This window comes from Heterodontus francisci, chromosome 25 (genome assembly GCF_036365525.1).
Source record: "Heterodontus francisci isolate sHetFra1 chromosome 25, sHetFra1.hap1, whole genome shotgun sequence".
In the NCBI taxonomy this organism is placed as follows: Eukaryota; Metazoa; Chordata; class Chondrichthyes; order Heterodontiformes; family Heterodontidae; genus Heterodontus; species Heterodontus francisci.
In genome coordinates this window covers 15929819-15953612 of record NC_090395.1, presented here as the reverse complement: position 1 = coordinate 15953612, position 23794 = coordinate 15929819, and the positions used below count along the sequence as shown (strand labels likewise).

General features: G+C 46.6%; 1 protein-coding gene across 6 annotated transcripts in view; it reads right to left on the bottom strand.

Annotated features, from left to right (window-relative positions):
• The window catches only part of cacna1sa (calcium channel, voltage-dependent, L type, alpha 1S subunit, a), a 722633-nt gene that overhangs the window by 369896 nt on the left and 328943 nt on the right, over nt 1-23794 (bottom strand). For all 6 annotated transcript variants that reach the window (XR_010977454.1, XM_068056917.1, XM_068056913.1 and 3 more), the window contains 2 exons: nt 20248-20400; nt 12385-12581 (listed from right to left, as the gene is read on the bottom strand). Coding sequence is in view for 5 of the 6 variants with exons in the window: in XM_068056913.1 (XP_067913014.1) it covers nt 12385-12581; nt 20248-20400 (350 nt within the window). In the remaining variant the exon portion in view is untranslated. The remainder of the gene's footprint in view (nt 1-12384; nt 12582-20247; nt 20401-23794) is intronic.

The following is a 23794-nucleotide window of genomic DNA, read 5'->3' as shown; positions in this document are numbered from 1 at the left end:
CAGGAGAGCGAGTAGCACCAAGGAAGGTGCAGAGAGACAGGAGAGCGAGCAGCACCAAGGGAGGTGCAGAAAGACAGGAGAGTGAGTAGCACCAAGGGAGGTGCAGAGAGACAGGAGAGCGAGCAGCACCAAGGCAGCTGCAGAGAGACAGGAGAGCGAGCAGCACCAAGGGAGGTACAGAGAGACAGGAGAGCGAGCAGCACCAAGGGAGGTGCAGAGATGCAGGAGAGCGAGCAGCACCAAGGGAGGTGCAGAGAGACAGGAGAGCGAGCAGCACCAAGGGAGGTGCAGAAAGACAGGAGAGCGAGTAGCACCAAGGGAGGTGCAGAGAGACAGGAGAGCGAGCAGCACCAAGGCAGCTGCAGAGAGACAGGAGAGCGAGCAGCACCAAGGGAGGTACAGAGAGACAGGAGAGCGAGCAGCACCAAGGGAGGTGCAGAGATGCAGGAGAGCGAGCAGCACCAAGGGAGGTGCAGAGAGACAGGAGAGCGAGCAGCACCAAGGGAGGTGCAGAGATGCAGGAGAGCGAGCAGCACCAAGGGAGGTACAGAGAGACAGGAGAGCGAGCAGCACCAAGGGAGCTGCAGAGAGACAGGAGAGCGAGCAGCACCAAGGGAGGTACAGAGAGACAGGAGAGCGAGCAGCACCAAGGGAGGTGCAGAGAGACAGGAGAGCGAGCAGCACCAAGGGAGGTGCAGAGAGACAGGAGAGTGAGCAGCACCAAGGGAGGTGCAGAGAGACAGGAGAGCGAGTCGCACCAAGGGAGGTGCAGAGAGACAGGAGAGCGAGTAGCACCAAGGGAGGTGCAGAGAGACAGGAGAGCGAGCAGCACCAAGGGAGGTGCAAAGAGACAGGAGAGCGAGCAGCACCAAGACAGCTGCAGAGAGACAGGAGAGCGAGCAGCACCAAGGGAGGTGCAGAGAGACAGGAGAGCGAGCAGCACCAAGGGAGGTGCAGAGAGACAGGAGAGCGAGCAGCACCAAGGGAGCTGCAGAGAGACAGGAGAGCGAGCAGCACCAAGGGAGCTGCAGAGAGACAGGAGAGCGAGCAGCACCAAGGGAGGTGCAGAGAGACAGGAGAGTGAGCAGCACCAAGGGAGGTGCAGAGAGACAGGAGAGCGAGCAGCACCAAGGGAGGTGCAGAGAGACAGGAGAGCGAGCAGCACCAAGGCAGCTGCAGAGATGCAGGAGAGCGAGCAGCACCAAGGGGGCGGCTCCAAGGATTTAAACTAAAGTGAGTGGGAGCAGCAGCAGAACAGCATGGGGGAAAAAAATCACAAAGAAACATCACTGCATGGGGGCAGCAGGGGGGTAAGTTTAACTTAACTCACCAATAACTTAAACAGGATTAAGTAATTAGTTCAACAACTAAAAAAGATGCTAAGTTGATTAAATATATAAACTTTAATTAATTAGATAAATGCAAGGTTAGATCGGGATGGCATGTGCTGTGTCACAACTGCAGCATGTGGGAATTTATCTTTTTAATTTGTTTGTGTGATGTGGGCATTGTTGGCTGGACCATAAAGGTGGGGCTAACGTGTGGCGAGTCGAAGAGACTTAGCAGTTGGCAGGAAAAAAGACTGAAGCGCAAGGGGAGAGCCAACTGTGTAACAGCCCTGACAAACAATTTTATCTGCAGCACCTGTGGAAGAGTCTGTCACTCTAGAATTGGCCTTTATAGCCACTCCAGGCGCTGCTTCACAAACCACTGATCACCTCTCGAGACAAGGAGGCCAAAGAAGAGAAGAATTACCCTTGAAAAGATGGTGGTGAGCCATGTTCTTGAACTGCTGCAGTCCTTGGGGTGTAGGTACACCAACAGTGCTGTTAGGAAGGGAGTTCCAGGATTTTAATCCTGCAACAGTGATGGAACGGCGATATCATTCCAAGTCAGGATGGTGTGTGGCTTGGAGGGGAACTTGCAACTGGTGGTGTTCCCATGCATCTGCTGCCCTTGTTCTTCTAGGTGGTAGAGGTTACAGGTTTGGAAGGTGCTGTCGAAGGAGCCATGGTGCATTGCTGCAGTGCATCTTGCAGATGGTACAGACTGCTGCCACTGTGCGTCAATGGTGAAGGGAGTGAATGTTGAAGGTTGTGGATGGGGTGCCAATCAAGCTGCTTTGTCCTGGATGGTGTTGAGATTCTTGAGTGTTGTTGGAGCTGCACCCATCCAGACAAGTGGAGAGTATTCCATCACACTCCTGACTTGTGCCTTGTAGATGGTGGACAGGCATTGGGGAGTCAGGAGGTGAGTTACTCACCATAGAATTCCCAGCCTCTGACCTGCTCTTACAACCACAGCATTTATGTGGCTGGTCCAGTTTAGTTTCTGGTTAATGATAACCCCCAGGATGTTGATAGTGGGGGATTCAGCGATGGTAATGCCATTGAATGTCAAGGGGAGGTGGTTAGATTCTCTCTTGTTTGAGATGGTCACTGCCTGGCACCTGTGTGGCACAAACATTACTTGCCACTTGTTGCCTGATATTGTCCAGGTCTTGCTGCATCTGGACATGGACTGCTTCAGTATCTGAGGAGTCGCGAATGGTGCTGAACATTGTGCAATCATCAGCGAACATTCCCACTTCTGACCTTATGATTGAAGGAAGGTCATTGATGAAGCAGCTAAAGATGGTTGGGCCTAGGACACTACCCTGAGGAACGCCTGCAGTGATGTCCTGGAACTGAGGTGATTGACCTCCAGCAACCACAACCATCTTCCTTTCTGCTAGGTATGATTCCAACCAGCGGAGGGTTTTCCCCCTGATTCTATTGACCTCAGTTTTGCTTGGGCTCCTTGATGCCATACTTGGTCAAATGCTGCCTCGATGTCAAGGGCAGTCACTCTCACCTCAGCTCTGGAGTTCAGCTCTTTTGTCCATGTTTGGACCAAGGCTGTAATGAGGTCAGGAGCTGAGTGGCCCTGGCGGAACCCAAACTGAGTGTCAGTGAGCAGGTTATTGCTGAGCAAGTGTGCTTGATAGCACTGTTGATGACACCTTCCATCATTTTGCTGATGATCAAGAGTAGACTGATGGCCGGGTTGGACATGTCCTGCTTTTTGAGGCCTGAACATACCTGGGAAATTTTCCACATTGCCGGGTAGATGCCAGAGTTGTAGCTGTACTAGAACAGCTTAGTTAGGGGCATGGCTAGTTCTGAAGCACAAATGTTCAGTACTATTATCGGAATGTTGTCAGGGCTCATAGCCTTTACAGTATCCAGTATCTTCATTTGTTTCTTGATATCATGTGGAGTGAATCGGATTGGCTGAAGACTGAATCTGTGATGCAGGGATCCTCAGGAGGAGGCCAAGATGGAGCATCAACTCAGCACTTCTGGCTGAAGATTGTTGCAAATACTGCACCCTTGTCTTTCGCACTGATGTGCTGGGCTCCCCCATCATTGAGGATGGGGATATTTGTGGAGCCTCCTCCTCCAGTTAGTTGTTTAATTGTCCACCACCATTCACAACTGGATGTGGGAGGACTGCAGAGCTTAGATCTGATCCGTTGGTTGTGGGATCGCTTATTCCTGTCTATCACATGTGCTTCCGCTGTTTGGCATGTAGTCCTGTGTTGAAGCTTCACCAGGCTGACACCTCATTTTTAGGTATGCCTTGTGCAGCTCCTGGCATGCCCTCCTGCACTCCCCCGGCTTGATGGTAATGGTAGACTGGGGGATATGCCAGGCCATGGGGTTATAGATTGTGGTTGAATTCAATTCTGCTGCTGTTGATGGCCCACAGCGCCTCATGGATGCCCAGTTTTGAGTTGTTAGATCTGTTTGAAATCTATCCCATTTAGCACGGTGGTCATGCCACACAACATGATGGTGGGTTTCCTCAATGGGAAAACAGGACTTCGTCTCCACAAGGACTGTGCGGTGGTCACTCCTACCAATACTGTCATAGACAGATGCATCTGCTACAGGTTGATTGGCGAGGACGAGGTCAAGTAGGTTTTTCTTTCTTGTTTGTTCCCTCGCCACCTGCCACAGACCCAGTCTCGCAGCTATGTCCTTTAGGACTCGGCCAGCTCGGTCAGTAGTGGTGCTACTGAGCCACTCTTGGTGATGGACATTGAAGTCCCCCACCCAGAGTACATTCTTGCCATCCTCGGTGCTTCTTCCTATTGGTGTTCAACATGGAGAAGCACTGATTGATCAGCTGAGGGGGAATGGTACATGGTAATCAGCAGAAGGTTTCCTTGCCCATGTTTGACCTGATGCCATGAGACTTCAGTGCAATTCCCTCCAACTATATACCATTGTGCTGCCCCTCTGGTGGGTCTGTCCTGCCAGTGGGACAGGACATATCCAGGGATGGTGATGGTGGTGTCTGTGACATTGTCTGTAAGGTATGATTCCAAGAGAATGACTATGTCAGGCTGTTGCTTGACTAGATTGTGGGACAGCTCTCCCAACTTTGGTACAAGCCCCCAGATGTTAGTAAGGAGGACTTTGCAGGGTTGGCAGGGCTGGGATTGCCGTTGTTGGTTCCAGTGCCTAGATTGATGACAGGTGGTCTGTCCGGTTTCATTCATTTTCTTACACTTCGTAGCAATTAGATACAACTGAGTGGTTTGCTAGGCCATTTCAGAAGGCATGTTAGAGTTAACCACATTGCTGTGGGGCTGGAGTCACATGTAGGCCAAAGCAAGTGAGGACGGCAGATTTCCTTCCCTGAAGGACATTACTGAACCAGATGGGTTTTTACAACATTCGACAATGATTTCATGGTCACCATTAGGCTAGCTTTTAATTCCAGATTTATTAATTGAATTCAAATTTCACCATCTGCTGTGGTGGAATTCAAACCCATGTCTCCAGAGCATTAGCTTGGGCCTCTGGATTACTAGTCCAGTGACATTACCACTACACCACCTCCCCTTAATGGAGAGCATCGTGACCCTTGAGTTAAGTGTCTGCATCTCAAGGAACTCCATTTCAGAGATGTTGATATGGAGTCTGAGATGCAGACATTACAGGGAATCAGGAAGGAGGAAGAGTTCCCTGGACACATTGGTCCAGGCTGCAGTCACACCCCTTAGGTGCAGGTCTGGTTAGTGTTCAGGGACAGGAATCAGACAGGTAAGGGGAACCCAGGTGCAGTGTTGGAGAGGCCTCAGCCCTTTCCCTTATCCAACAGGTACAAGGTTCTTCCTGCCTATGTGGGTGGGGACAAAGCCTGCAGGGTAGATGAGCAAACTGTCCATGGCACCATGGTACAAGAGGTCATTCAGGTGGGGGGAGTGAAAAGGAATGTGGTAGTGGTAGGGGACAGTATAGTCAGGGGGATAGATACTGTTCTCTGCAGCCTCGACTGGGAGTTCTGAAGGTTGTGTTGCCTGCCTGGAGTCAGGGTTAAGGATATCTCGTCAGGGCTGGAGATAAAATTGGAGTGGAAGGGGGAGGGTCAGTTGTTGTGGTGCATGTAGGAACTAATGACATAGCTAGAACTAGGAATGGTGTTTTGCTGAGAGAGTTTGAGGGGCTAGGGTTGAAAACTAAAATTTAGAACCTCAGAAGTAATAATCTCTGGATTGTTACCTGAGCCATGCCATAGGTTATATATATGGCTGAAAGGTGTGGGAGGCAGGGGTTTCAATTCGTGGGGCGCTGGTATCAGTGCTGGGCAAAGTGGGAGCTGTTCCACTTAAACAAGGCTGGGATCAGTATCCTGTCCTGGAAAATCATGTAACTAGGGTGGTAAATAGGCCTTCTCACCCTTTTGGGGGGAGCGGGGGTGATGGAAGGATTCAGGAAAAGGTGACTTCAAAATCAATGAGTCCAGCATGGCCTCTTTCTGTGCCATAATGACTCTACCATCCAAATGTCGAGGTTTTCGAGCAGAATAACAATTTGGGTAAAAATCAGCAGAGTGGATCAAGAAGGGTCAGAGAGTTTAACAAAGGTAATGGGGCATTAGTGGCTGGGTGACATTGGGGAAAACAGAAAAAAAATTAAAGCCAAAGGCACTATATCTGAATGCACAAAGCACTTTCAGCAAAATGGATGAATTATTAGCTCAGATAGAAATTAATGTGTTTGATCTAACAGCCATTACAGAGACTTGGTTGCAAAGTGACCAAGGTTGGGAAGTAAATATTCCACGATACTTGACTTTTAGAAGAGATAGGCAAAACTGAAAAGTAAGAGGGTTGCCCTGGTAACAAAGGATGGGATAAAGACAGATGAAAGAATCTAAGCTTGGAAAATCAAGATGTAGAATCAGTTAAGAAACAATAATGGGCAGAAAACATTGGTAGGAGTTGTTTATAAGCCCCCTAATAGTGGTTGTAGTGTAGCGCAGAGTTTAAATCAGGAAATTAGAGGTGCATGTAATAAGGGTAAAACAGTAATCGTGGGGGACTTTAACCTTCATATAGATTGGGCAAACCGAATTTGCAATAGTACTGTGGAGGACAAGTTCATGCAATGTATACAAGTTAGTTTTCTAGATCAGTATGTCAAGGAATCAACTAGGGAACAGGCTATCTTCAATTCAGCCTTTTGCAAGGAAAAAGGATTGATTAACAACATCTTAGTAAAGGAGCCTCTTGGGAAGAGTGACAATAATATGATGAAATTTATATTGAGTATGAGAGTAATTTATTTAAGTCTCAAACTAGGGTCCTAAATCTGAACAAAGCAAACTATGTAGGTATGAAGGGAAATTGGCTAAGGTAGATTGGGAAACTAGATTAAAACATATGACAGTAAATAGGCAATAGAAAATATTTAAAGATTTGATTCATAATTTGCAATGATTATACATTTCATTAAGGAATAAACCCTTCCCAGGAAAAATGGTCCAACCGTGTCTAACAAGTTAAAGATAGTATTAAAGGAAGGTGCTTAAAATGTTGCCAAAAAGAGTAGCAAGCCTGAGGATTGGAAAGATTTTAAAAGGATAACAAAGAAACTAATAAAAAAAGATAAGATAGGACAGTAAACTAACTATAGACATAAAAACAGACAGTAAAATCTTTTGTAAGTCATGAAGAAGGAAGAGATTAACAAGAACAAATGTGGGCAGAGATAGGAGAAATTATAATGGGGAATAAGGAAATGGCAGAGACAGTAAACAAATACTTCATATCGGTCTTCTTGGTAGAAGACACAACAAACATTCCACAAGTATTTGGGATCCAAGAGTACTGAAATGAGGGATTTCAGAATATTAGTATTAATAAGGAAATAGCACTGGATAAATTAATAGGACTAAAAACCAACAAATTCCCTGGACCTGATGGTGTTTACAGAGATAGTGGATGCATTGATTTTCATCTTCCAGAATTCCCTAGATTCTAAAACGTCCTTCATCAATGAGAAGGTAACAAATGTAACCCTGCCATTCAAGAAAGGAGGGAGAGAGAAAACAGGAAATAAATCCTAGAATTTACTATTATGGACAATGTTGGAGGCCAATCATCTCAGACCCAGGACAGTGCTCCAGGGGTTTTTCAGGGTAATGTACTCGACCCAACCATCTTTTGCTGCTTCATCAATTACCTTCCCTCCATCATAAGATTGGAAGTGTGGATGTTTGCTGATGATTGCAGTGTTCAGTACTATTAGCAACTCCTCAGATACTGAAGCAGTCCATGCCCACAGGCAGCAAGACCCGACAACATTCAGGCTTGGGCTGACAAGTGGCAAGTGACATTCGCACCACACAAGTGCCAGGCAAAGACCATCTTCAACAAGATAGAATCTAACCATCTCACCTTGATGTTCAATGGCATTTCGATTGCTTGAATCAACCACTATCAACATTCAGAGGGTTACCATTGACCAGACATTTAACTCAACCAACCATATCAATACTGTGGCTACAAGAGCAAGTCAGAAGCTGGGAATTCTGCAGCGAGTAACTCACCTCCTGACTCCCCAAAGCCTGTTCACCATCTACAAGGCACAAGTCAGGAGTGTGATGGAATACTCTCCACTTGCCTGGATGGGTGCAGCTCCAACAACACTCAAGAAGCTCGACACCATCCAAGACAAAGCACCTTCAACATTCACGCCCTCCACCACCGACGCAAAGTGGTAGCAGTGAGTACACGATGCACTGCAGCAACTCACCAAGGCTCCTTCAACAGCACCTTCCAAACCCGTGACCTCTACCACCTCGAAGAACAAGGGCAGCAGATGCACGGGAACACCACCAGCTGCAAGTTCCACTCCATGCCACACTCCATCCTGACTTGGAAGTTTATTGCCATTCCTTCACTGTGGCAGGGTCAAAATTCCAAAACTCCCTCCCTTTTCCAGCTTTTCCAATGTAACCTTATAAGTGAAATTCTCCATCCCGGGAATCATTCTGGTAAATTTCCTCTGCACCTTCTCAAGGACGCTCACATCCTTCCTAAAGTGTGATGGCCAGACCAGAGCTTTATAAAGGTTCAGTGAAACTTCCTTACTTTTGTACTCAATACTTCTATTTATGAAGCCCAAGTTCCCATATGCTTTACTAACCACTCTCTCAATATGTCCTGCCACCTTTAAAATCGATGCACATGAACCCTCAGGTCCCTCTGTCCATGTACATGCTTTAGAACTGTGCCATTTAGTCTATATTGCCTCTCCCTATCCCTTCTGCCAAAATTCATCAGATCACACTTCCCTGTATTAAATTCCATCTGCTATTTGTCTGCCCATTTTGCTAGCTGATCTATGTCCTGGTGCAGTCGATTGGTATCCTCACTGTTTCGACACCTCCAAGTATGGTATCATCATATTATATCATAGTATCATCATTGAATCATCAAAGTTTATGGCACAGAAGAAGGCCTTTCGGCCCATTGTGTCTGTACCGGCCAATTTTTGTATCATCTGCAAACTTCTTAATCATGCCTCCTACATTTAAGTCTAACTCATTGATATATACCACAAACAGCAAGGGACCCAGTACTGAGCCCTGCAGAATCCCATTGGTAACAGTCTTCCAGTCACAAAAACAGCCATTGACCATTACCCTTTGCTTCCAGCCACTGAGCCAGTTTGGATCCAACTTACCATTTTCCCTTGGATCCCATGGGCTCTTACTTTTCTGACCAGTCTGCCATGTGGGACCTTAAAAAAAGCCTTGCTACAATCCATGTAGATTACATCAAATGTCTTACTCTCATCAACCCTCCTTGTTACCTCCTCAAAATTCAATCAAGTTAGTCTGATGCAGATTTCCCTTAACAAATCCATGATGACTGTCCTTGATTAATCTATACCTTTCTAAATTACAATTAATACTGCTCCTCAGAACTTTTTCCAATAATTTGCCCACCGCCAAGGATAGCTTGACTGGCCTGTAATTACTTGGTCTGTCCCTTCCTCCCTTTTTAAACAATGTTGTAGACTGGCAGTCCTCCAGCACCATGCATGTAGCCACGGAGGATTGGAATATACCGGCAGAATGTTTTCCCTGGCTGGGGAGTCCAGAACATGGGGTCACAGCCTCAAAATAACAGGTCGGCCATATTGGACTGAGCTGGGGAGAAATCTGTCACTCAAAGATTGCGAACCTTTAGAATTCTCTACCCCAGAGAGCTGTGGAAGCTCAGTTGCTCAGTATATCCAAGGCAGAGGTTGATAGATTTTTGAGTACTAAGGGGATCGAGGGATATAGGGAACAGGTTGGAAAATCTAGCTGAGGTAGAAGATCAGCCATGATCTTAGTCTTTGACGGAGCAGGCTTGAGGGGCTGAACAGCCTCCTCCTGCTATTTCTTATGTTGCCATGCCTGTTACTCACCCAGGACTTCAGTAACCTTTCAGATCTGGGCAATTACCGCTTCAGGAAGTTGTGGCTGGAACAATTTAATGCCAAGAACAAACCAAATCCCAGCCGTGTGTTGATGATGCTTCACAAATGGTCACTGACACCTTCTGTATTGACCGTTTAATAAGTGTTTAAATACATAAAGCCCACCCAGGTGATCCATAGTCAGTGTTGATCACTGGCCTGGTCTCACCTACACTCACACTGGCCACGTCTCTGAACAAGACGAAGAGTCAAGTTCACATTGGTGTAAACTCAGTGAGGTGACGTTAATATGGAGTAAGGTTGTGACGTGATGAACTATGTGGGTCAGGCCGATCCCGGGAGTGAAGTGTGTGGGTCAGGCCGATCCCGGGATTGAAGTGTGTGGGTCAGGCCGATCCCGGGATTGAAGTGTGTGGGTCAGGCCGATCCCGGGATTGAAGTGTGTGGGTCAGGCCGATCCCGGGATTGAAGTGTGTGGGTCAGGCCGATCCCGGGATTGAAGTGTGTGGGTCAGGCCGATCCCAGGAGTGAAGTGTGTGGGTCAGGCCGATCCCGGGAGTGAAGTGTGTGGGTCAGGCCGATCCCGGGATTGAAGTGTGTGGGTCAGGCCGATCCCGGGATTGAAGTGTGTGGGTCAGGCCGATCCCGGGATTGAAGTGTGTGGGTCAGGCCGATCCCGGGATTGAAGTGTGTGGGTCAGGCCAATCCCGGGAATGAAGTATGTGGGTCAAGTTGATCCTGGTAAACAAGGAAATGACAGAGACTTTGAACAAGCATTTTCTATCAGTTTTCACAGTAGAATACACCAAAAAGCATCCCAAGAATAATAGAAAATCAAGGGTCAAAAGGGAGGAAGGAAATGAAAGCAATCACTATCACTAGAGAAAAAGTACTCGGAAAACTAATGGGACTAAAGGGTGACAAGTCTCCTGGACCTGATGATCTGCATTCCATGGTCTTAAAGGTGGCTGAAGAGACAGTGGATGTAGTTTTCCAAAATTCCCTAGATTCTGGAAAGGTCCCAGCAGATTGGAAAACTGCAAATGTAACACCTCTATTCAAGAAAGTGGGGAGACAGAAGGCAGGAAAGAATAGGCCAGCTAACCTAACATCTGACATTGGGAAAATGCTAGAATTCATTTTAAGGAAGCAGTAGCAGGGTATTTAGAAAATCATAATACAATCAGGTGGAGTCAACATGGTTTTATGAAAGGGAAATTGTATTTGACAAATTTATTCGAGTTCTTTGAGGATGTAACAAGCAGGATGGATGAAGGAGATCCAGTCGATGCAATGTATTTGGATTTCCAAAAGGTATGCGATAAGTTGCCACATAAAAGGTTACTACACAAGATAAGGGCTCCTGGTGTTGGGGGTAATATATTAGCATGGATAGAGGATCGGCTAACTAACAGGAAGCAGACAGTAGGGATACTGTCTGTACAGTAGGGATAGTAGTCATTTTCAGGTTGGCAAACTGTAACTAGTACAGTGCCAGAGTGATCAGTGCTGGGGGTCTCAACTATTTACAATCTATATTAATGACTTGGATGAAGGGTCCGAGGGTATTGCAGCCAAATTTGCTGACAATACAAAGCAGGTTGTGATGAGGACACAAAGTGTCTACAGAAATATAGATAGGTTAAGTGAGTGAGCAAAAATTTGGCAGATTGATTATAAAGTGGAAAAGTGTGAGGTTATCCATTTTGGTGGGACGAATAGAACAGCAGGATATTATTTAAATGGAGGGAGACTGCAGAATGCTGTGGTACAGAGGAATCTGGGTGTCCTCGTGCATGATTCACAAAAAGTCAGCATGCAGATACAGCAAGTAGGAAAGCAAATGGAATGTTAGCCTTTATTGCAAGGTGGATGGAGGGTAAAAGTAGGGAAGTCTCGCTAAAACTGTACAGGGCATTGGTGAGACGGCACCTAGAGTACTGTGTACACTTTTGGTCTCCTTACTTAAGGAGGGATTTACTTTCATTAGAAGCAGTTCAGAGAAGGTTCACTAGGCTGATTGCTGGGATGAAGGGATTGTCTTATGAGGAAAGGTTGAGCAGGTTGGGCCAGTACTCATTGGAGTTTAGAAGAATGAGAGATGATCTTATTGAAACATATAAGATTCTGAGGGAGCTTGACAAGGTAGATGCTGGGAGGATGTTTCCTCTGGCGGAATCTAGAACTAGGAGGCACAGTTCCAGAATAAGGGGTCTCCTATTTAAGATGGAGATGAGAAGGAATTTCTTCCCCAGAGAGCGGTGGAGGCTGGGTCATTGAATATATTCAAGGCTGAGTTAGACAGATTTTTGATCTACAGGGGAGTCAAGGGTTACGGGGGCAGGTAGAATAGTGGGAGTTAAGTCCACAATCAGATCAGCGATGATCTTACAGAATGGTGGAGCAGGCTCGAGGGGCCGAATGGCCCACTCCTGTTCCTGTTTCTTACGTTCTTATGGGAGTGAAGTCTTTGGGTCAGGTGGATCCCAGGAGTGAACTGTGCGTCTGACGTTGTAGGGTTTGGTGTGGAGCTCTGTTCACACTGTGACGGTTGTCACACACTGACGTTCTTACACTGGATATCACACGCTAACAGTCACATACTGACTGTACTTACCCAGTATAAGACATCGGTCCAGCCCTCCATGGTGATGCACTGATACACGGTTAGCATCGCAAAGCCGAAGTTATCGAAGTGAGTAATGCCACTGTTGGGCCCAGGCCAGCCTGACCTGCACTCGGTGCCATTGATGGAGCAGTGACGGCCATGGCCTGAGTGGGCACAAGGTGCTGGCCAGTCATCAGCTATTATATCTGTGGGGGAGAGAGAGGGGGAGCGGGTGAGAGGGAGCAGGGGAGAGAGAGAGAGCAGAAAGAGAGACGGGGGGGAAGAGAGAAAGAGATCAGGGAAGAGGGAGAGAGAGATAGAGAGAAGAGAGAGAGATGGAGTGGAGAGAAAGGGGGTAGAGAGAGAGGAGACAAGGAGAGGGAGAGAGAGAGGGGAGAGAGAGAGGGGCAGAGAGAGAGGGGGAGAGAGAGGGGGAGAGAGGGAGAATGGAGAAAGAGGGTGCGGCAAGGGTGAACCAGACAACGGGAATAGGGAGGGGAGGAGAGGAGGAGAGGTAAGTGGAGTTGGGGAGTGAGAAGGAATTAAAGAAACAGGAGAAAAGGAGAGGGAACAGCGTGAAAGGGTGAAGGGAAGTGAATGGAGAAAGAGAGGAAGAGGGGAGTTTGAACGTGAGAGGGGGTTTGAGAAAAGGGGGAGGATGGATAGAACAGAGGAGAGGGGGAGAGGATTGAGAGACAGAGAGAAGAAGGAGAAAAAGAGAGAAAAAGGGATAGTGAAAGAAAGGGAAGGGGAGAGTCAGACAGGAAAGGGAGGAAAGAGAGGAAAATAAGAAAGAGGTAGCGAAAATGAGAGGAGAGAAAAGGTTGAATGAAGGGAGGGATTGAAAAGGGAAGAAGAGAATCAAAGTGAGGGAAAGGGGCACAAAGAGTGGGAAAAGGAAGGACAGTGAATAAGAGAGCGTGAGAAGGGAAGAGCACCAAAGACAGTAGGAGAGAGAAAAAAAGGCAAAGAGGAATGAGAGTTACTGAGAGAATAGCACTGAACTAAACCTTCCCAGTGATGTACAGTCCATTCCGTCATCCCCCACAGTCCCTGTACAGTATATATATATATATATATATATATATATATATGTAGGCCGAATGGCCTCCTTCTGCATGTAATGATGTGTGTGTGTGCGTGTCTGTGTGTACACATGTACCTGTGTTTGTGCGTGTACACACACCTGTACATGCGCCTGTGTGTGTGTATATATATATACATACAATATATATATGTATATAGACACACACACGTTCACACTGTGTCTATTTGTATTCACCCAATTTTTCAGACTGTATGTCTGTTCACCTTGTGCCTAGCTATTCACACGATTCATAACGTATCCATGTGTTCACACTGTCCATACTGTACCTGTGTGTTTACACTGTTCCCGTGTGTGTTCACACTAACTGTGTATGTTCACATTGTACCTCTGTATGTTTACACTGTGTTCACGCTGTACCTGTGTGTGTTCACACTGTCCCTGTGTATGTTCACACTATATCTGTGTGCGTTCACACTGTACTTGTGTGTGTTCATACTGTGTTCACACTGTACCTGTGTGTGTTCATACTGTGTTCACACTGTACCTATGTGTGTTCACACCATGTTCACACTGTACCTGTGTATGTTCACACTGTGGAAAGAGAAGCAGAGTTAACGTTTCGGATCAGTGACCCTTCTTCGGAACTGACAAATATTAGAAAAGTCACAGATTATAAACAAGTGAGGTGGGGGTTGGGCAAGAGATAACAAAGGAGAAGGTGCAGATTGGACCAGGCCACATAGCTGACCAAAAGGTCACGGAGCAAAGGCAAACAATATGTTAATGGTGTGTTGAAAGACAAAGCATTAGTACAGATTAGGTGTGAATATACTGAATATTGAACATCAGCAAGTGCAAACCTGAAGAAAAACAACCTGAAAAAAACAGTGGGTGAGCAAACTGAACAAACTAAGATGAACTGAAATAAATACAAAAAAAGATTGTAAAAAATGTAAAAAGGAATGCCAAAAAAAAAAAAAAAGGAAGAAAAAATAACTAAAAATGACTAAAAATGAAAGTAAAGTGGGGGGCTGTCATGCTCTGAAATTATTGAACTCAATGTTCAGACCGGGAACATTGTTCAGTCCGAGAAATACAACGTTCCTCGGACTGCTACTCTCGCCGCATCCTGAGATCCACACTCAGTGCTATGCGCCGCCATATGCACACACTGGACCTCTCTCTCCAGCAGCACCGTCTCACCTTATCTCAAATTTGTTCCACTCCGCAGTTTCATCTCATCTTACGTCTCATCCGACGCATTAACAAAAAACTTTTTTTCTTCCTTTCAGGTGTTAAGGAACGCAAGCTCCAGCAGCTGATGGGGACTAATGCCCCTCCAGATCCTCCTTCCGCTTCACTTCCCTCTGACCCCACCCCTTCTGATCTGACCCCTTGCCGTGTATTCACTATACCCTCTGACCTCCCCCTCTCTGATGCTGAGCGTTCTGTACTCAGCAAAGGTCTCAGTTTTATCCCCTTACGCCCCCACCTCAATGAATTTCGCGCTCGGCATGACGTTGAGCTCTTCTTCCGTCGCCTCCGCCTCCGGGCTCACTTCTTCGACCAGGAGTCCTCCCCCCGACCAGCAGACCCATTCACCCGCCTCCAGCATTCTCCCTCTACCTGGACCCCTCACCCTGGCCTCTTACCCGCTCTTGATCTCTTCATTGAAAACTGTCGGCGAGACATTGGTCGTCTCAATTTCTCTGCCCCCCTCACTCACTCTAACCTGTCCCCCTCTGAACTTGAGGCACTCCGTTCTCTCAGGTCTAACCCCGACATGGTCATCAAACCTGCAGACAAGGGTGGTGCTGTTGTTGTATGGCGTACTGACCTCTACCTTGCAGAAGCTCAACGCCAACTCACAGACACCTCTTCCTACCTCCCTCTGGACCATGACCCCACCACCGAACATCAAGCCACCGTCCAAAGGACTGTCACTGACCTCATCTCCTCTGGAGATCTTCCCTCTACAGCTTCCAACCTCATAGTCCCGCAACCCCGGACAGCCCGCTTCTACCTCCTTCCCAAAATCCACAAACGGGACTGTCCTGGCAGACCCATTGTGTCAGCCTGCTCCTGCCCAACTGAACTTATTTCTTCCTATCTAGACTCTATCTTTTCTCCGCTGGTCCAGTCTCTTCCCACCTACATCCGTGACTCTTCTGACGCCCTACGTCATTTTGACAATTTCCAGTTTCCTGGTCCCAACCGCCTCCTCTTCACTATGGACGTCCAATCGCTCTACACCTCCATCCCCCACCAGGATGGTTTGAGGGCTCTCCGCTTCTTCCTGGAACAGAGGCCCAACCAGTCCCCATCCACCAACACCCTCCTCCGCCTGGCTGAACTTGTTCTCACATTGAACAACTTCTCCTTCAACTCCATGCATTTCCTTCAAGTAAAAGGTGTCGCTATGGGTACCCGCATGGGTCCTAGTTATGCCTGTCTTTTTGTGGGATATGTCGAGCATTCTTTGTTCCAGTCCTACTCAGGCCCCCTCCCCCAACTCTTTTTCCGGTACATTGATGACTGTATCGGTGCCGTTTCCTGCTCCCGCCCCGAACTAGAAAACTTTATCAACTTTGCTTCCAATTTCCACCCTTCTCTCACCTTTACATGGTCCATCTCTGACACTTCCCTTCCCTTCCTCGACTTCTCTGTCTCCATCTCTGGGGATAGGTTGTCTACCAATATCCATTATAAGCCCACTGACTCCCACAGCTACCTCGACTACACTTCTTCACACCCTACCTCCTGTAAGGACTCCATTCCATTCTCCCAGTTTCTCCGCCTCCGACGCATCTGCTCCGATGATGCTACCTTCCATGACGGTGCTTCTGATATGACCTCCTTTTTCCTCAACCGAGGATTTCCCCCCACTGTGGTTGACAGGGCCCTCAACCGTGTCCGACCCATTCCCCGCACCTCTACCCTCACCCCTTCCCCTCCCTCCCAGAACCGTGACAGGGTTCCCCTTGTCCTCACTTTTCATCCCACCAGCCTCCATATCCAAAGGATCATCCTCCGCCATTTTCGCCACCTCCAGCGTGATGCCACTACCAGTCGCATCTTCCCCTCCCTTCCCCTGTCAGCATTCCGAAGGGATCGTTCCCTCCGCGACACCCTGGTCCACTCCTCCATTACCCCCACCACCTCGTCCCCATCCCAGGGCACCTTCCCTTGCAATCGCAGGAGGTGTAATACCTGTCCCTTTACCTCCTCTCTCCTCACTATCCCAGGCCCCAAACACTCCTTTCAGGTGAAGCAGCGATTTACTTGTACTTCTTTCAATGTAGTATACTGTATTCGCTGCTCACAGTGTGGTCTCCTCTACATTGGGGAGACCAAGCGCAGACTGGGTGACCGCTTTGCGGAACATCTCCGCTCAGTCCGCAAGCAGGACCCTGAGCTTCCGGTTGCTTGCCATTTCAACACTCCCCCCTGCTCTCATGCTCACATCTCTGTCCTGGGATTGCTGCAGTGTTCCAGTGAACATCAACGCAAGCTCGAGGAACAGCATCTCATCTACCGATTAGGCACACTACAGCCTGCCGGTCTGAACATTGAGTTCAATAATTTCAGAGCATGACAGCCCCCCACTTTACTTTCATTTTTAGTCATTTTTAGTTATTTTTTCTTCCTTTTTTTTTTTTTTGGCATTCCTTTTTACATTTTTTACAATCTTTTTTTGTATTTATTTCAGTTCATCTTAGTTTGTTCAGTTTGCTCACCCACTGTTTTTTTCAGGTTGTTTTTCTTCAGGTTTGCACTTGCTGATGTTCAATATTCAGTATATTCACACCTAATCTGTACTAATGCTTTGTCTTTCAACACACCATTAACATATTGTTTGCCTTTGCTCCGTGACCTTTTGGTCAGCTATGTGGCCTGGTCCAATCTGCACCTTCTCCTTTGTTATCTCTTGCCCAACCCCCACCTCACTTGTTTATAATCTGTGACTTTTCTAATATTTGTCAGTTCCGAAGAAGGGTCACTGATCCGAAACGTTAACTCTGCTTCTCTTTCCACAGATGCTGCCAGACCTGCTGAGTGAATCCAGCATTTCTTGTTTTTGTTTCAGATTTCCAGCATCCGCAGTATTTTGCTTTTATGTTCACACTGTGTTCACACTGTACCTATGTGTGTTCACACTGTGTTCACACTGTACCTGTGTGTGTTCACACTGTGTTCACACTGTACCTGTGTGTGTTCACACTGTACCTGTGTATGTTCACACTGAGTTTACACTGTACGTGTGTATGTTCAAACCATGTTCACACTGTACTTGTGTGTGTTCACAGTGTTCACACTGTACCTATGTGTGTTCACACCGTGTTCACACTGTACCTGTGTGTTCACACCATGTTCACACTGTACCTGTGTATGTTCACACTGTGTTCACACTGTACCTATGTGTGTTCACACCGTGTTCACACTGTACCTATGTGTGTTCACACCGTGTTCACACTGTGTTCACGCTGTACCTGTGTATGTTCAAACCATGTTCACACTGTACTTGTGTGTGTTCACACTGTACCTATGTGTGTTCACACTGTGTTCACACTGTACCTGTGTGTGTTCACACTGTGTTCACACTGTACCTGTGTATGTTCACACTGTACCTATGTGTGTTCACACCGTGTTCACACTGTACCTGTGTATGTTCACACTGTACCTGTGTATGTTCACACCGTGTTCACACTGTACCTGTGTATGTTCACACTGTACCTATGTGTGTTCACACCATGTTCACACTGTACCTGTGTATGTTCACACCATGTTCACACTGTACCTATGTGTGTTCACACCATGTTCACACTGTACCTATGTGTGTTCACACCGTGTTCACACTGTACCTATGTGTGTTCACACCATGTTCACACTGTACCTGTGTATGTTCACACTGTGTTCACACTGTACCTGTGTCTGTTCACACCATGTTCACACTGTACCTGTGTATGTTCACACCGTGTTCACACTGTACCTGTGTCTGTTCACACTGTACCTGTGTATGTTCACACCGTGTTCACACTGTACTTGTGTGTGTTCACACTGTACCTGTGTATGTTCACACCGTGTTCACAGAATACCTGTGTCTGTTCACACTGTACCTATGTATGTTCACACCATGTTCACACTGTACCTGTGTATGTTCAAACCATGTTCATACTGTACTTGTGTGTGTTCACACCATGTTCACACTGTACCTGTATCTGTGTTCACACTGTACCTGTGTAAATTCACACCATGTTCACACTGTACCTGTGTATGTTCACACTGTACCTGTGTATGTTCACACCGTGTTCACACCGTACCTGTGTGTGTTCACACTGTGTTCACACTGTACCTGTGTGTATTCACACCGTGTTCACACTGTACCTGTGTATGTTCATACCATATTCACACTGTACCTGTGTATGTTCACACTGTGTTCACACTGTACCTGTGTATGGTCACACCATGTTCACACTGTATCTCTGTATGTTCACACCGTGTTCACACTGTACCTGTGTGTGATCACACCGTGTTCACACTGTACCTGTGTGTGTTCACACCGTGTTCACATTGTACCTGTGTATGTTCACACCGTGTTCACAGTGTACCTGTATATGTTCACACTGTGTTCACATTGTACCTGAGTATGTTCACACCATGTTCACACTGTACCTGTGTATGTTCACACTGTACCTGTGTGTGTTCACACCATGTTCACACTGTACCTGTGTATGTTCACACCATGTTCCCACTGTACCTGTGTATGTTCACACTGTACCTGTGTCTGTGTTCACACTGTACCTGTGTAAATTCACACCATGTTCACACTGTACCTGTGTATGTTCACACCGTGTTCACACCGTACCTGAGTATGTTCACACCATGTTCACACTGTACCTGTGTGTGTTCACACTGTATCTGTGTGTGTTCACACCGTACCTGAGTATGTTCACACCATGTTCACACTGTACCTGTGTGTGTTCACACTGTACCTGTGTGTGTTCACACCATGTTCACACTGTGCCTGTGTAAATTCACAACATGTTCACACTGTACCTGTGTATGTTCACCCCGTGTTGACATTGTACCTGAGTATGTTCACACCATGTTCACACTGTGCCTGTGTGTGTTCACACTGTACCTGTGTATGTTCACACCATGTTCACACTGTACCTGTGTATGTTCACACTGTACCTGTGTCTGTGTTCACACTGTACCTGTGTAAATTCACACCATGTTCACACTGTACCTGTGTATGTTCACACTGTACCTGTGTATGTTCACACTGTGTTCACACCGTACCTGTGTATGTTCACACTGTGTTCACACTGTACCTGTGTGTGTTTACATTGTATCTGTGTATGTTCACACTGTGTTCACACTATACCTGTGTATGTTCACACTGTGTTCACACTGTACCTGTGTATGTTCACACTGTGTTCACACTGTACTTGTGTATGTTCACACTGTGTTCACACTGTATCTGTGTATGTTCACACTGTGTTCACACTATACCTGTGTATGTTCTCACTGTACCTGTGTGTGTTTACACTGTATCTGTGTATGTTCACACTGTGTTCTCACTGTACCTGTGTATGTTCACACTGTGTTCACACTGTACCTGTGTGTGTTCACACTGTATCTGTGTATGTTCACACTGTGTTCACACTATACCTGTGTATGTTCACACTGTGTTCACACTGTACCTGTGTGTGTTTACACTGTATCTGTGTATGTTCACACTGTGTTCACACTATACCTGTGTATGTTCACACTGTGTTCACACTGTACCTGTGTATGTTCACACTGTGTTCACACTGTACCTGTGCCAGTGTAAAAACACGTTTTGTGCATTTTGCCCATGAACAGCTCCAATCCGATTATGGCATAGATGATGATCATGAAGAGGACCAGCAGCGCGATGTGGAGCAGAGGGACCATGGCCCTGATGATCGAGTTCAGAACCACCTGTAAACCTGAACATAGAGATCAGTGAGCACTCAGCATGGTCACAGTCTGTCCTCACCAACACCTCTCTCATTAACAGTTCATCACATTGTTACAAATAGGAAACGATCACTGGAAGACAGAAAAATCTTACATTTATAAAGCAAGTTTTACAACCTCAGGTTGTCCCAAAGCGCTTTACAGCCAATGAATTCACTGCTGTGATGTAGGAAACGTGGCTCCAATTTACAAAGAGCAATGAAATAATGACCAAATAATTCATTTTAGGTTTTGGATGAAGGATAAATATGCTCACTGAAATCCTAACCTCTGTTCACATAGATTCACACCATCTACCCACCATCTCCATCCCTTCCATTATCTCTCCCAATCCCCTCCCTACTTCCTTAGGCCTCTATCCTCCCTTCCTCTCCTCAAGCTTCGAGACATGGAGCCTAAGGGTGAATTCGGTCGTGTTGACAGGGACCCCGGCACCAGGCCTAAAAGCTGCGAGGAACCCCGCCTCAACCTTTCAGAGCCCCCCCACCCCGGCACAATTCAATGGTGCTCAGGCACTTAAGTGCCCAGCACAGGGTCCCCATCCCTTTATGAATAGGGATCCTACCTCCAAGAACTGCCAGCCAATCAGAGGGCAGGCAGCTCAGTAGTATCGGCAGTGCCACCGGGAGCGTGAGAACAGGACCAGCGCTGGAACCCAGGACCAGAGGTAAATCTGGCAGGCCCCAGGGATAGAGTGGGAGTGGGGGGAGGGGGGGTTCAGGAGGATGTGCGATGAGGGCAGTGGGGGTGATGTTACCAGAGGAACAGCCTTTGCCGCTGGGGGCCCTCAATGGGCCACAGATTGCCCACAGAGGAGTTCACCCTCCTCCCCGCCACTGGTTAATTCCAGCGGCTACTGATTGGCCACTTAAGAGCTTCAATTGGCCTCTGGGCGGGAAGACTGTTTTGGGCCTTTCCCAGCTCTGACTTAATTGCAGTGCAACAGGAAGCGACAGGCCCGCCTTCCGTCACAATTATATGGCCCCCCCCCCCAAACCTGTCCTCATGGGGCCCATTAAATTCCTTCCATAGAGTTAATACCACACAGAAGGAGGCCATTCGGCCCATTGAGTCGCTATCCATTCTCTGTAGAGCAATCCAATCAGGTGCATGCCTCCGCTCTCTCCCTGCAACCCTAGTTTATTTCCTTCAAGTGTCCATCCAATTTCCTTTAGAAATCATTAATCATCTCTGCTTCCACCACCCTTGTAGGCAGTGATCTTGTCACCATATATCTGTATATGGGAATTTGTGGTTAGTGAGACTGTCCTGGATTACCACATTTGTAGGAAATGTTTCTGCATTGAGGCACTCCAACTCAGAATCTTTGAGCTGGAGTGTGAGATTGTTTCACTGCAACACATACAAAGAGGTAGGAATTTCTAAACACAATACAGTCACACCAGAGAAAAGAATCGGTACAGGAAGGGAAGTATGACTAGTTAGTCAGCAGTGTAAGAGGAGATGGTCCTGCAGGCACTGCTCCTCTCCAACAGGTACAATATACTAGCTAACTGTGGGAATAAGGATGAAGGCTGCAGGAAGGATGAGCAGAATGTGAACCAAGGCACCGGGGAAGCAGGAGACAGTCCAAGGGGGGGGGAAGGAGCAGAAGCAAAAGGTTGTAATTACAGGGGATTTGATAATTAGAGGGATGGATAGAGTCCTCTGCAGTCATGACCAAGAATCCAGAAGGGTGTATTACTGACCTGGTGCGAAGGTAAAGGATATCTCGGAGCAACTGGAGAGGAACTTGGAAAGGGAGGGGGAAAATCGAGCTGTCGTGGTCCATGCTGGGACCAATGACATAGGGAAGAAAAGGGAGGATAGCCATTACTGAAACGTGGCTGCAGGATGACAAGGATTGGATCCTCAATATTGAGGGGTATATGGCATTCAAGAAGAATAGGAAACTTGGTAAAGGTGGAGGGGTAGCACTGTTAATAGCATTGGTGCAATAGTTAGAAATGACCTTGGTTCAGGAGATCAGGATTTCGAATTGGTTTGGGTGGAGATGAGGAACAGTAGAGAAAAGAAGTCACTAGTGGGAATGGTCTACAGTAAACACAATGTAGGATTAAGTATACAAGAAGAAATATTGGGTGTTTGTGATAAAGGGATGGCAATAATCATGGGTGATTTTAATCTACATATAAACTGGAAAAATCAGTGACCACAATGTGATTGAATTTTACATCCAGTTTCAAAGAGAGAAGAGTGGGTCCAAGACTAGTATTTTAAACTTAAATAAGGCCAACAATGTGGGCATGAAAGCTGAGTTAGCTGAAGTGAACTGGGTTACTCGGCTAGGAGATAGGTGATTGCACAATGTTCAGCACCATTCACGTCTCCTCAGATAATGTAGCAGTCCATGTAGACATACAGCAAGACCTAGACAATGTCACGCCCTGAAAGACTGCGGTAGGAAGGAGGAGTTCAGTGATCAGAAACAAGAGAGGATTCACTGCTAGATGTAGCAATGGGAAAAGAACGAAAGCAATTAAGAGAATTAAGCATAAGGAAACATCTAGGCAATAGTGAACATAACATAATGGGACATTTACCAGTACTGGGATAGGAAGGTGCTGGGATGGGCTAACAGAAAGGATAAATTGGGCTGTGGATAGGACTTTAAACTAGTAAAACAGGGGTTGTGAAAATAACATAAGTCTGAAGATAAAAGAAAGAGGAAATGAGAATACTGGTCAGACCAAGGTAAGGAACAGGATAACAAACAGTCAGGGAACTGATACAGTTACAAAACAAATATGACTTGTTAAAAATAAAGTGAGGGGAACGATTAACAAAAAGGAATTATAATTGCTTGTACAGCAATATGCATAGTATCGGAAACAAAACGGGCGCAGGAACTGGAGGCAAAAATTCTCAGCGAGCAGCCAGATGGAGTCGGGATAACTGAAACATGGTTACATTATAAACAGGGCTGGCAGTTAAATACTGCAAGTCATAATGTATATCGAAAGAATAGGGAAGGAAGTGGCAGGAGTGGGGCAGTTGTATTAATTAGAGATAACATAATTGTAATAACAGAAAGAAACATAACTAATACTAAGATAGAAACAGAATCCATATGGATTAAGACAAAGAATAAGAAGGGATCAATCATGTTAATATGAATAATCTACAGACTACCTAACAATGGAAGGGAAATGAGGAAAAAAGTTAATAATAATGGGAGATTTGAACTACCCCCAAATAAAATGGGAAGAGGAGGTAGGAAAATGGGTGCAGAGACTGGAAACAAGAGAGGAATCACTGCCGGATTTAGCAATGGGAAAAGAGCCAATACAAATAAAAGAATCAAGAGTGGGCGAACACTCTTGGGTCGCGGCAAGGGGGGCC